The 14,931-nt window shown below is 43.1% G+C and overlaps 1 protein-coding gene across 6 annotated transcripts in view; it reads left to right on the top strand.

Moving 5' to 3' along the window:
* The window catches only part of LOC110525336 (PHD finger protein 21A), a 110,848-nt gene that overhangs the window by 92,433 nt on the left and 3,484 nt on the right, over nt 1–14,931 (top strand). For 5 of the 6 annotated variants that reach the window (XM_036980401.1, XM_036980413.1, XM_036980395.1 and 2 more), the window contains 3 exons: nt 13,334–13,506; nt 14,186–14,341; nt 14,750–14,825. In XM_036980401.1, coding sequence (XP_036836296.1) covers nt 13,334–13,506; nt 14,186–14,341; nt 14,750–14,825 — 405 coding nt within the window. The remainder of the gene's footprint in view (nt 1–13,333; nt 13,507–14,185; nt 14,342–14,749; nt 14,826–14,931) is intronic. The other variant, XM_036980403.1, reaches the window with a different exon arrangement.

Genomic DNA, 14,931 nt, shown 5'->3' with positions numbered 1-14,931 from the left:
TGTACAGCCTTACCTATGGATTGTGGATCAATGACATGGCGTATCAGTCTTCTCAGTGACACCCAGAGAACATTAGCGTCGTAGCTCTTTTTGCGGGACTCTGAAACAACTGTGAATTGAGCAACATTTATTGGCAACCTATGTGTATTGAACATTATTCCAGAGGATGTTTTGGAGTCTGATAACTCTGAGGAGGACGTTGGGAAAAAATATCTTGGGTAATGAGTAGACTGATATATTTCATTGATCCCCAATCCTTAGCTAAAGCTGTAAAGTTTAATATGAATGTCAATACACACAATAGGCTGACTGGGGAGGTGATTTCACAGAATCACAGTCCTGCGATAAGAGCTACAACGCTAATATTTGCGTAAACTCTTCACAGTTCTATTCTGTGGGTGTCACCGAGTAGACTGATACCCCATTTAATTGATTCACATTCCGACCTTGTTTAACATTATCTAGTCTAAATATGCCATGATTCCACCAATTGTAACCTTCTGCATCACTTTCAAAGAGGTACTTTTATTTTGAAGACAAGCCTCAAATTCCACTATCAAATCAAATCAAATCAAATGTATTTCTATAGCCCTTCGTACATCAGCTGATATCTCAAAGTGCTGTACAGAAACCCAGCCTAAAACCCCAAACAGCAAGCAATGCCGGTGTAGAAGCACGATGGCTAGGAAAAACTCCCTAGAAAAGCCAAAACCTAGGAAGAAACCTAGAGAGGAACCAGGCTGTGGGGTGACCATTCCTCTTCTGGCTGTGCCGGGTGGAGATTATAACAGAACATGGCCAAGATGTTCAAATGTTCATAAATGACCAGCATGGTTAAATAATAATAATCACAGGCAGAACAGTTGAAACTGGAGCAGCAGCACGGCCAGATGGACTGGGGACAGCAAGGATTCATCATGCCAGGTAGTCCTGAGGCATGGTCCTAGGGCTCAGGTCCTCCGAGAGAGAGAAAGAAAGAGAGAAAGAGAGAATTAGAGAGAGCATACTTAAATTCACACAGGACACCGGATAGAACAGGAGAAGTACTCCAGATATAACAAACTGACCCTAGCCCCCCGACACAAACTACTGCAGCATAAATACTGGAGGCTGAGACAGGAGGGGTCAGGTGACACTGTGGCCCCATCCGATGATACCCCCGGACAGCGCCAAACAGGAAGGATATAACCCCACCCACTTTGCCAATGCACACCCCCCACACCACTAGAGGGATATCTTCAACCACCAACTTACCATCCTGAGACAAGGCCGAGTATAGCCCACAAAGATCTCCGCCACGGCACAACCCAAGGGGGGGGGGGGGGGAGCGGAGCCATCCCAGACAGGAAGATCATGTCAGTGACTCAACCCACTCAAGTGACGCACCCCTCCTAGGGACGGCATGAAAGAGCACCAGTAAGCCAGTGACTCAACCCCTGTAATAGGGTTCGAGGCAGAGAATCCCAGTGGAAAGAGGGGAACCGGCCAGGCAGAGACAGCAAGGGCGGTTCGTTGCTCCAGAGCCTTTCCGTTCACCTTCACACTCCTGGGCCAGACTACACTCAATCATATGACCAACTGAAGAGATGAGTCTTCAGTAAAGACTTAAAGGTTGAGACCAAGTTTGCGTCTCTCACATGGGTAGGCAGACCATTACATAAAAATGGAGCTCTATAGAAGAAAGCCCTGCCTCCAGCTGTTTGCTTAGAAATTCTAGGGACAATTTGGAGGCCTGCGTCTTGTGACCGTAGCGTACGTGTAGGTATGTACAGCAGGACCAAATCAGAGAGCGAGGTAGGAGCAAGCCCATGTAATGCTTTGTAGGTTAGCAGTAAAACCTTGAAATCAGCCCTTGCCTTGACATGAAGCCAGTGTAGGTAGGCTAGCACTGGAGTAATATGATCAATTTTTTTGGTTCTAGTCAGGATTCTAGCAGCCGTATTTAGAACTAACTGAAGTTTATTTAGTGCTTTATCCGGGTAGCCGGAAAGTAGAGCATTGCAGTAGTCTAACCTAGAAGTAACAAAAGCATGGATTAATTTTTCTGCATCATTTTTGGACAGAAAGTTTCAGATTTTTGCAATGTTACGTAGATGGAAAAAAGCTGTCCTTGAAACAGTCTTGATATGTTCGTCAAAAGAGAGATCAGGGTCCAGAGTAACGCAGAGGTCCTTCAGTTTTATTTGAGACGACTGTACAACCATTAAGAATAATTGTCAGATTCAACATAAGATATCTTTGTTTCTTGGGACCTAGAACAAGCATCTCTGTTTTGTTCGAGTTTAAAAGTAGAAAGTTTGCAGCCATCCATTTCCTTATGTCTGAAACACAGGCTTCTAGCGAGTGCAATATTGGAGCTTCACCATGTTTCATTGAAATGTACAGCTGTGTGTTTCATCCGCATAGCTGTGAAAGTTAACATTATGTTTTCGAATGACATCCCCAAGAGGTAAAATATATAGTGAAAACAATAGTGGTCCTAAAACGGAACCTTGAGGAACACCACAATTTACAGTTGATTTGTCAGAGGACAACCCATTCACAGAGACAAACTGATATCTTTCCGACAAATAAGATCTAAACCAGATCAGAACTTGTCTTTGTAGACCAATTTGGGTTTCCAATCTCTCCAAAAGAATGTGGTGATTGATGGTATCAAAAGCAGCACTAAGGTCTAGGAGCACAAGGACAGATGCAGGGCCTCGGTCTGATGCCATTAAAAGGTCATTTACCACCTTCACAAGTGCAGTCTCAGTGCTATGATGGGGTCTAAAACCAGACTGAAGCATTTTGTATACATTGTTTGTCTCCAGGAAGCCAGTGAGTTGCTGCGCAACAGCCTTTTCTAAAAATGAGTGGCATCCGGTGGATAGAGAGCCATTTAATATCTTCAACATAGGAGAGCCAAACACAGGAAGCAGCTCTTTCAGTAGTTTAGTTGGAATAGGGTCCAGTATGCAGCTTGAAGGTTTAGAGGCCATGATTATTTTCCTCATTGTGTCAAGAGATATAGTACTAAAACACTTGAGTGTCTCTCTTGATCCTAAGTCCTGGCAGAGTTGTGCAGACTCAGGACAACTGAGCTTTGAAGGAATACGCAGATTTAAAGAGGAGTCCGTAATTTGCTTTCTAATAATCATGATCTTTTCCTCAAAGAAGTTCATGAATTTATTACTGCTGAAGTGAAAGCCATCCTCTCTTGGGGAATGCTGCTTTTTAGTTAGCGTTGCGACAGTATCAAAAAGGAATTTCGGATTGTTCTTATTTTCCTCAATTAAGTTTGAAATTTAGGATGATCGAGCAGCAGTAAGGGCTCTTCGATACTGCACGGTACTGTCTTTCCAAGCTAGTCGGAAGACTTCCAGTTTGGTGTGGCGCCATTTCCTTTCCAATTTTCTGGAAGCTTACTTCAGAGCTCGGGTATTTTCTCTGTACCAGGGAGCTAGTTTCTTATGAGAAATGTTTTTCGTTTTTAGGGGTGCAACTACATCTAGGGTATTGCGCAAGGTTAAGTTGAGTTCCTCAGTTAGGTGGTAAACTGATTTTTGTCCTCTGATGTCCTTGGGTAGACAGAGGGAGTTTGGAAGGACATCAAAGAATCTTTGTGTTGTCTGCGAATTTATAGCACAACTTTTGATGTTCCTTGGTTGGGGTCTGAGCAGATTATTTGTTGCAATTGCAAACGTAATAAAATGGTGGTCCGATAGTCCAGGATTATGAGGAAAAACATTAAGATCCACAACATTTATTCCATGGGACAAAACTAGGTCCAGAGTATCTGTGACAGTGAGTAGGTCCAGAGACATGTTGGACAAAACCCACTGAGTCGATGATGGCTCCGAAAGCCTTTTGGAGTGTGTCTGTGGACTTTTCCATGTGAATATTAAAGTCACCAAAGATTAGAATATTATCTGCTATGACTACAAGATCCGATAGGAATTCAGGGAACTCAATGAGGAACGCTGTAATATGGCCCAGGAGGCCTGTAAACAGTAGCTATAAAAAGTGATTGAGAAGGCTGCATAGATTTCATGACTAGAAGCTCAAAAGACGAAAACGTCATCATTTTTTTTTTGTAAATTGAAATTTGCTATTGTAGATGTTAGCAACACCTCCGCCTTTGCGGGATGCATGGGGGATATGGTCACTAGTGTAGCCAGGAGGTGAGGCCTCATTTAACACAGTAAATTCATCAGGCTTAAGCAATGTTTCAGTCAGGCCAATCACATCAAGATTATGATCAGTGATTAGTTAATTGACTATAATTGCCTTTGAAGTAAGGGATCTAACATTAAGTAGCCCTAGTTTGAGATGTGAGGTATCATGATCTCTTTCAATAATGACAGGAATGGAGGAGGTCTTTATCCTAGTGAGATTGCTAAGGCGAACACCGCCATGTTTAGTTTTGCCCAACCTAGGTCGAGGCACAGACACAGTCTCAATGGGGATAGCTGAGCTGACTACACTGACTGTGCTAGTGGCAGACTCCACTATGCTGGCAGGCTGGCTAACAGCCTGCTGCCTGGCCTGCACCCCATTTCATTGTGGAGCTAGAGGAGTTAGAGCCCTGTCTATGTTGGTAAATAAGATGAGATCACCCCTCCAGCTAGGGTGGAGTCCGTCACTCCTCAGCAGGTCAGGCTTGGTCCTGTTTGTGGGTGAGTCCCAGAAAGAGGGCCAATTATCTACAAATTCTATCTTTTGGGAGGGGCAGAAAACAGTTTTCAACCAGCGATTGAGTTGTGAGACTCTGCTGTAGAGCTGATCACTCCCCCTAACTGGGAGGGGGCCAGAGACAATTTCTCGATGCCGACACATCTTACTAGCTGATTTACACCCTGAAGCTATGTTGCGCTTGGTGATCTCTGACTGTTTCATCCTAACATTGTTGGTGCCGACGTGGATAACAATATCTCTATACTCTCTACACTAGCCAGTTTTTTCTTTAGCCAGCACCATCTTCAGATTAGCCTTAACGTCGGTAGCCATGCCCCCTGGTAAACAGTGTATGATCGCTGGATGATTCGTTTTCTAATACTGTCTAATACTGTCTAATACTAAGTCTAATACTGCGGGTAATGGAGTCGACAATGACTAGAGTTTTCAATTTGTCAGAGCTAATGATGGGAAGCTTCGGCGTCTCAGACCCCGTAACAGGAGGAGTAGAGACAAGAAGGCTCGGCCTCTGACTCCGACTCGTTGCTTAATGGGGAAAACCGGTTGAAAGTTTCTGTCAGGCTGAATGAGCGACACCGGTTGAGCATTCCTACAGCATTTCCCTCCAGAAACCTTGAGAAAGTTGTCCGGCTGCGGGGACCGTGCGAGGGGATTTATACTAACGTTACTATCTGTACTTACTGGTGGCACAGACACTGTTTCATCCTTCCCTACACTGAAATTACCCTTGCCTAACGATTGTGTCTGAAGCTGGGCTTACAGCACAGCTGTCCTCGCTGTAAGGCGATCGTTCTCCTGTATATTATGAGTACAGCGACTGCAATTAGAAGGCATCATGTTAATGTTACTACTTAGCTTCGGCTGTTGGAGGTCCTGACGAACCATGTCCAGATAAAGCGTCGGGAGTGAAAAAGTTGAATGAATAAAAAAGTTGCCTAATCCTCATTGTGGCTAGCTTCACAACACATAACCCAGTCCGGTCGAGCCTCACTAGCCAGATGAAGCTAGCAGGCAGCTTATTACGTTAACTTTGGGCAACAGGGTTAAGTAGTTGGCTAGCTATTTATTTTCATGAACTGAAGTTCAATTAGGAGAACAACAAGTGGCTACCTACCTAATACTTAATCACAAGGATTCCTTAATCATTGCTAAGAATAATGAAAATGACTGCAGTTTCTACTGGTCATTGTTTTCAGGCTGGTTGTATTGGTGCTAGCTAGGTACCAAGCTAAAGCTAGTTAGCTACCCCAGAGGTTGCGTTCAAACAAATAATGCTTTATTACCAACGTGGTATTGTAATACATCGTTCGAGGCCGGTGTTTGCTTGTTTGCAGACAGTGCTACTGCTTTGACAGTGCTACTGATAGTAGTGGTGGCACTTGGCTTGCACGTGCAAATTCAGAACATAACATTCTATAAAAAGAACTGTGTTATTTGACGTGTCAAAAGCTTATTTAACACGTTAAATAGTGTTATTGTCAAATGTCTTGTTATTTTACATGTATCTTTTTTGACATGCAAAGACCCAGTATGTCGTGAAGCTAATAACAGTGACGCTATCTGTGTAACTCCGGTAGGGCAACATCTGAAAAATAGCGCACTTGGTAGCGTGTACCGGTGCTCAACCAGTCGGTCGAGAACGGTTGATTGTCAAGGGCATTGTATTCAAATATCTTGGCCTTAATGGATTTTGCCTTTGAGCTGTCTCGCTGAAATGTTCTTACTCTTTCAAATGACTGCTCGATTTGTTGACTGCTCGATCCACACAGCAGAAATTGTCAGACATTGTCATAGGTTAGGAATTCTGTGTTGCACTTGTAGGGCAAAATTTTATGTGGCGTCATTACGTCATCTACCTACGTTATATAGGTATGCACGTCAGCTTTGACATCGGTTTTGCACATCGGCGCTACACTAGACATCGGGCCGAGACTGATGTTGGCATTTTTAGCTAATATCGGCCGATTCCAATATGTTCACCGATATATTGTGCATCCCTATTAAAAATAATGTAATTGAACTTAGCTGAATAAAATAAAATATATTATCCCCATTAAGGAGCGAGTAAGCATATGAAATGGCTAAGTTGAGCGTAAACGTGAGCTTTTGAAACAGGTCCTATATGCTAGATTTTGAGTTTTTTGGCAACTTTAGTTGGGAATGATACAAACCTTATCATGTCTAAAAAAGCTTGCGCACTGTTCCTTGCCTCAGGCTGCACATGCTGTTCTCTCAAGTGATGATATCTTCAGCCATCAGACAGTTCTCAATTGAATCTTGGCCTTTACTAATATGTAACATTTGTTTCTGTTTAGGATGGCCCATTACCAAATGGGCAGGAACATGGGGAATAAAACATGTCATCCTTATGCACGCAAATAGCTTTTTCAATCATGCCTGGTAGGCAACGTTTATTTCACTCCACCCATCAACCACTGAGGAGCCTGCAGCCTCTCGCTGCAGGACAAAAAAGACTATAACGATTCTCCGTCTTAAAGTTTATCGTTTATTTGCGTATTAGGGTACCTAAGATTTGATTATAAACATTGATTGACTTGTTTGGATAAGTTTATTACGTAACGTTTGGGATTCATTTTGTATGCATTTTGAAGGAAGGAAACCGAGTGGATTATTGACTGAAGCGCGCCAGCTAAACTGAGTTTTTATGGATATAAAGAATGACTTTATCGAATAAAAGTACTATTTGTAATGTAACTGGGACCTTTTGGAGTGCCAACAGAAGATGATCTTCAAAGGTAAGGCATATATTATATCGCTATTTCTGACTTTCGTGTCGCAACTCCCTGGTTGAAAATGATTTGTTATGCATTTGTGTGCTTTGCACTGTCCTCAGATAATCACATGGTTTGCTTTCGCCGTAAAGCCTTTTTGAAATCTGACACGGCAGCTGGATTAACTTCTTGGCGCACCCATCCCGTTATAACTTGATCATTTTCATCAACATCCGCTGAATTGCAGAGCGCCAAATTCTAATTAAATTTTCATGAAATCACAAGTGCAATATAGCAAAACACAGCTTAGCTTGTTGTTAATCCACCTGGCGTGTCAGATAAAAAAAAAAATTAAAAGCTTTACAGTGAAAGCAAACAAAGCGTTTATGTGAGGACATCTCTCTCAGCAGACAAAACATTACCAACAGCTAGCAGCAAAGTAGATTGGTCACGAAAGTCAGAAAAGCAATAAAATGAATCGCTTACCTTTGAGGATCTTCGGATGTTTGCACTCAGTTACACTCCCAGTTACACAATAAATGTTCTGTTTGTTCGATAAAGATTATTTTTATATCCAAAAACCTCAATTTGGTTGGCGCGTATTGTTTAGTAATCCACAGGTCATGACGGGCAGACGAAAATTCCAAATAGTATCCGTAAAGTTCATATAAACATGTCAAACGTTTTTTATAATCAATCCTCAGGCTGTTTTTACGATAATATTTAAACCGGACCGTAGCTTTTTCAATAGGAGAGAGAGAACAAATGTCTGCTCCAAGCTGTTGCGCATGCAAAACTCTGGTGCAAGCCATCCACTGACCCAATGTGATCGTTCGTGCTCATTTTTCAGAATAAAAGGCTGAAACTATATCTAAAGACTGTTCACACCATGTGGAAGCCATAGGGAAAGGAATCTGGTTGATATCCCTTTAAATGGAGGGAAGGCATGCAATGGAACAGGGAGTTTTCAAAATAAGAGGCACTTATTTTCCTCGGGTTTTCGCCTGCAATATCAGTTCTGTTATACTCATAGACAATATTTTGACAGTTTTGGAAACTCTAGAGTGTTTTATATGCATATTCTAGCTTCTGGACCTGAGAAATAGGCAGTTTCATTTGGGTACGTTTTTCATCCAAACATCAAAATACTGCCCCCTACACTCAACAGGTTAACAACAAGTTAAGCTTTATTTTGATGTATTGCACTTGTGATTTCATGAAAGTTTAATATTTATAGTAATTTAATTTGAATTTGGTGCTCTGCAATTTCACCGGAAGGTGTCGAAATAATCCGCAAGATGTTAAGGTGGACTGGTATAATAATACCACACAGTCCACACTTAAAGGCGATACTAGAATTTGTATTTTTAATTCTAGACCATGGGTGGGCAACTCCAGTCCTTGAGGGCCTGATTGGTGTCACTTTTTCTCCATCCTTAGCAAACACAGCTGATTAATCAAATTGAATTCTAAACTGAAGATCATGATTAGGTAATTATTGGAGTCAGGTGTGTTAGCTGGAACTGGGGCAAAACTGTGACACCAATCAGGCACTCAAGGACTGGAATTGCCCAGCTCTGGCATAGACCATGGGTCACCAACCTTTTCTAGCATGAGAGCTACTATAAAAAAAAAATTACATGTCGCGAGCTACAATTTCTTCATTTTTTTTATAGCTTTCAAAGTTTAGCTAGTTCTCCTCTCCCCTTCCGGGTCCTTTCTGTCAATATACCTGGTAAAATAATGTTTAATAAACAACTGCAAAGGGGCCCTATAAAATCTGTAAATTTCCCAAATTATGTAAAAAAATGTCACTCTTAAAATTACAATTGTTCATAGCAAACCAATGAAATTGGATGTTCTGAGTCCACGTCAAATCTTAAATCACATCGGTATCTAAAATGGAGCCGGAAGAAATGGCAGCAGTTTTACGGACGTCTAACCAGTTGTGCTATTATGTGGGTTTTTTTGCTTTATTTGTAACTTATTTTGTACATAATGTTTCTGCCACCATATCTTGCGCCAAAAAAATGATTTCTGGATAGCAGGACAGCGATCACTCCTCGGATTTTTTCTTCAACAAGCAGGAAGCACAGGACATACTGCGAACACCCAACAAGGCCGACATCCCCGTTATTGGAAAGAGAGACGCAGGTACAGAGGAAACAGAGTGGGGTGCCTCGTAAGGATCCGTAGAAGGCGAGTGGGAAAGCTTCCGTTACCGTCAATATTACTCGCCAAAGTACAATCATTGGAAAATTAATAAGACGAGGTACGATCACAAATATCCTACCAACGGGACATCAAACACTGTAGCATGATGACATGGACATTCAGCTAGAAGGATATACGCTGCACCGGCTAGATACAACAGCACACTCCGGTAAGACGAGGGAGGGGCATATGGTCCGTGCATATTTGTAAACAACAGCTGGTGCACAAAATCTAAGGAAGTGTCTAGATTTTGCTCGCCTGAAGTAGAGTTTCTTTTGATAAACTGTAGACCACACTATTTGCCAAGAGAGTTTTCATCTATACTTTTCGTAGCTGTTTATTTACCATCGCAGATGGACACTGAGTGCAGTCTTAGTGCCAGTCAGCTGTATAAGGTAATAAGCAAACAGGAAACCACTCACCCAGAGGCGGCGCTCCTAGTGTCCGGGAAGTTTAATGCAGGGAAACTCAGTTTTACCTAATTTCTATCAACATAGAAAAAAAAAATCTAGATCACCTATACTCCACACACAGAGACGCATACAAAGCTCTTCCTCACCCTCCATTTGGTAAATCTGACCACAATTCTATTCTACTGATTCCTGCTTACAAGCAAACATTAAAGCAAGAAGCACCAGTGACTCGGTCTATAAAAAAGTGGTCAGATGAAGCAAATGCTAAACTACAGGACTGTTTTGCTATCACAGACTGGAATATGTTCCGGGATTCTTCACTGGCTTTATCAATAAGTACATCGAGGACGTCATCCCCAAAGTGATTGTGCATACATACCCCATCCAGAAGCCATGGATTACAGGCAACATTCGCACTGAGCTAAAAGGTAGAGCTGCTGCTTTCAAGGTGCGGGACTCTAACCCGGAAGCTTATAAGAAATCCTGCTATGCCCTCCGACGAACCATCAAACAGGCAAAGCTCCAATACAGGGCTAAGATTGAATCGTACTACACCGGCTCCAATGCTCGTCTTATGTGGCAGGGCTTGCAAACTATTACAGACTACAAAGGGAAGCACAGCCGTGAGCTGCCCAGTAACACGAGCCTACCAGACCAGCTAAATCACTTTTATGCTCTTTTCGAGGCAAGCAACACAGAGGCATGCATGAGAGAATCAGCTGTTGCGGACGACTGTGTGATCACGCTCTCCGTAGCCGACATGCGTAAGACCTTTAAACAGGTCAACATTCACAAGGCCGCGGGGCCAGGCGGATTACCAAGTCTTGTGCTCAGGGCATGTGCTGACCAACTGGCAGGTGTCTTCACTGACATTTTCAACTTGTCCCTGAATGAGTCTGTAGTATCAACACGTTTCAAGCAGACAACCATAGTCCCTGTGCCCAAGAACACAAAGACAACCAGCCTAAATGACTACAGACCCATAGCACTCACGTCCGTAGCCATGAAGTGCCTTGAAAGGCTGGTAATGGCTCACATCAACACCATTATCCCAGAAACCTTAGACCCACTCCAATTTGCATACCACCCAGACAGATCCACAGATGATGTAATCTCTATTGCACTCCACACTGCCCTTTCCCACCTGGACAAAAGGAACACCTACGTGAGAATGCTATTCATTGACTACAACTCATCGTTCACCACCATAGTACCTTCAAAGCTCATCACTAAGCTAAGGATCCTGTTACTAAACACCTCCCTCTGCAACTGGATCCTGGACTTCCTGACGGGCCGCCCCCAGGTGGTGGGGGTAGGTGGCAACACATCTGCCACGCTGATCCTCAACACGTGGGCCCCTCAGGGACAGCCTATAGGGAGGAGGTCAGAGACCTGGCCGAGTTGTGCCAGAAGAACAACCTATCCCTCAACGTAACCAAGACTAAGGAGATGATTGTGGACTACAGGAAAAGGAGGAATGAGCATGCCCTCATTCTCATCAACGGGGCTGTAGTGGAGCAGGTTGAGAGCTTCAAGTTCCTTGGTGTCCATATCACCAACAAACTAGAATGGTCCAAACTCACCAAGACAGTCATAAAGAGAGCACAACAAAGCCTATTCCCCCTCAGGAAACTATAACGATTTGGCATGGGTGCTCAGATCCTCAAAAGGTTTTACAGCTGTAACATCGAGAGCATCCTGACTGGTCCGATCGCAAGGCACTACAGAGGGTAGTGCGTACAGCCCAGTACATCACTGGGGCTAAGCTACCTGCCATCCAGGACCTCAGAGGAAAGCCTTAAAAAATTGTCAAAGATCCCACCCTCCCCAGTCAGACTGTTCTCTCTACTACCACATGGCAAGTGGTACCGGAGCGCCAAGTCTAGGACCAAAAGGCTCCTCAACAGCTTTTACCCCCAAGCCATAAGACTCCTGAACAGGTAATCAAATGGCTACCCAGACTATTTGCTGTGTGTGTGTGTGTGTGTGTGTGTGTGTCCCACAAATCAACCAGCGTGTTTTTCCCGTACTCCTTTTGCTATTCTCCTTTTTCTAGTCCTCCCGGTTTTGACCCTTGCCTGTTTCTGGACTCTGTACCCGCCTGCCTGACCATTTCTGCCTGCCTTGACCACGAGCCTGTCTGCCACTCTGTACTTCCTGGACTCTGATCTGGTTTTGACCTTTTTGCCTGTCCTCGACCATTCTCTTGCCTACCCCTTTGGATTTTTTAACAAAGTAAGACTCCAACCATCTGCCTCCTGTGTCTGCATCTGGGTCTTGCCTTGATAACCGGTGCCTGTATATAGCCTCGCTACTGTTATTATTCACTCTTTTTACTGTTGTTTTTTATTTCCTTATCTATTGTTCACCTAATACCTATTTTTTTACTTAAAAATTGCACTGTTGGTTCGTGCCTGTAAGTATGCATTTCATTGTAAGATCTACCTACACCTGTTGTATTCGGCGCACGTGACAAATAAACTTTGTTTGATTTGATTTGAAGACACATTTTTGGTGAGTGTTATTCCTCTTTAATTGCTCATCTGGCCCTTTAATTGGGCATGTAGCGAGTGAGGAATGTGCCATCTATTGTGCTGGTCTAGCGATGGTTCTGTACAGCTGCTTCTCATTTCATGGCAAAGTTATAACCTAAACATTGTTCCAGTTTGACATGCTACTTGTGTATTCATCCCCTTATCATTTAAAAATAGAACGTCATCATGTTTTGTTCTGGGAGAAAAAAGCACATGGCTAGCTAGTTAGCTACAGCAGGTTCTACTATTTCACAATAGCCTGTAATCACTAGTTATTACTTCTAAACAAAATACCTTTTTGAGTGGATAATTTTTTTGTTTACTGTTTGAACAGTCGCTGAAATTATATTTGGTTATCAATGAAAAATAGTCTACTTTGATGAATAGCCTATAGATAAGATCAAGGAACCAAGCAAGAACACTGCCCCTACGACTGCGGAAGGAATGATATGGCGTGTCTCAATTTCCATGTAGTAAAAAATAATGTTGAATGCCGGAGCATATTACAAGGAGCCGCCCGCCCATTTTGTGACGAAATAGGACATGGCAACACTCAGAATCTTTCGTCTGCGTAGAGCTTGTATTACATTTTAGTGCACTAACTCCGCTCTCTGTGCTTCTCCTACTCTTCCACCCTCAACTCAACATCCTCCCCTTTTCACATAAGCCAACGAGGACCCCCTGTCAAAGGTATGTCGGACAGACGGTTTATTTGTTTGTTTCCTTCCCACTTTTTGTTTTTCGTCTGTCTCATTTCATCCAGGTCGCCCTCCCAAATACAGCAGCGTTCCGAAGCTGGGCAGCCACACCCCGACCTCCCCCTCCAGCTGTCTCACTGCCTCCTCGGCACCCGAGTGGCCCAACACAGGGGGGAGCTTCCCCTTCCATGTCCATCCCCACCACACTCTCCCCCTGCCCAGCCCCAGCTCTGGGGATGTAAGTAGCAGCTGGAGAGAGCACAGCAGCCTGGTCTTTCTGGGGCTCTATCCTAACATACTGACTTCACCTACTCTTGCCCCTCCCTTTTTATATTGGTGGTATTGTCCACAGGCTGTTACAAATACTTTAGTGGAGTTGAAATGTCCCAGTACCTCACATCTAAAGACCTAGACAAGTACAGACATGTTTTTATTGATTTACTCCCTACTGTCTGATCCTTCATTTTTGATGCAATCTTACAAAGTGAACAGTACTCCTCGCCTCAAATTCAGTACTCCCACTACTCTCAAAAAGGAACAAGTGATACAGCCTGAGTGAAATTGTTACTTTACCTATATTATTTTTTAAGTAGGATCAGTTAGTTTAGATCTTCTTTTAAATGCGATTAAAAACATACTGCAGTATTAAAGTAGTTTATTACATACTTTAAACTATATTTTTCAAATAGGAAATGCAGAATGGTATTCACAATGGCTTTTAGAATGGGCTTTTCCATTTCAGTGTTGGAATTACACACACTATTTATTTAAGTGTTACCTTTTAAAACAACACAGAAACCGTAATATGATTGGATGATCCTCAAATCAACACACGGCCCCTCTGCCCTGCCTCTGCACACGTGATTGGTCAGGCCTAGACAGGCAGAGAAATTGATTGGTGCAATTCATCCTGACAGGGAGACATCCATGAGGATTTCTGCACTGTGTGCAGACGCAGTGGCCAGTTGCTCATGTGTGACACATGCTCACGTGTCTATCACCTGGACTGCCTGGACCCACCCCTGAAAACCATTCCTAAAGGCATGTGGATCTGTCCCAAATGTCAAGAGCAGGTAAACGCAGCACCCACAATCGAGGGGCTTGGCCCAGCAGTCCAGTGGTTCAGCAGTTTAGATCTGAGAATTTGGCTACTCTTTCAAAGTGGATAATCTATTGACATTGGCAGAGACATAGTTATCCCCTCAGGCTTTCATCAGCTAGTCCTTTTTTCTAGGCGAAAACATTACGACGATATGACTGTTCCTTCCTTTAAAAGCTTCAACATGATTCAGTATTGTTTTAAGTAATTATTTCCCATTCATTTTGTTAGTGGAGGATGGCATCTTACACTCCCATCTGATTCATTTGGTTTGTTCTTTGTGACATCTCCAAAGGATGACCACAGCATTGTTCTCTTCCACGTCTAGGTAATGTCGTGACTTTGCAATCACAATACAACAAAGCTGTGCTCTTCTCTCCAGATATTGAAAAAAGAAGATTCAATTCAATGGCCAGGAACATTGGCTATTGTTCATTCCTATATCGCCTATAAAGAAGGTAGGATTAGCACACTAAAGACCTTGTGCCTTGACAAACATCAAATGTGTGGCTCCGTTTCAGTCAGCTGAAGCGGTGGTAGATGAGAGTTCCTTCACTGGAATCT

This window comes from Oncorhynchus mykiss, chromosome 1 (genome assembly GCF_013265735.2).
Source record: "Oncorhynchus mykiss isolate Arlee chromosome 1, USDA_OmykA_1.1, whole genome shotgun sequence".
Classification (NCBI taxonomy): Eukaryota; Metazoa; Chordata; class Actinopteri; order Salmoniformes; family Salmonidae; genus Oncorhynchus; species Oncorhynchus mykiss.
Note: the sequence above shows the minus strand (reverse complement) of the source record. Positions and strands in the feature narration are given on the sequence as shown.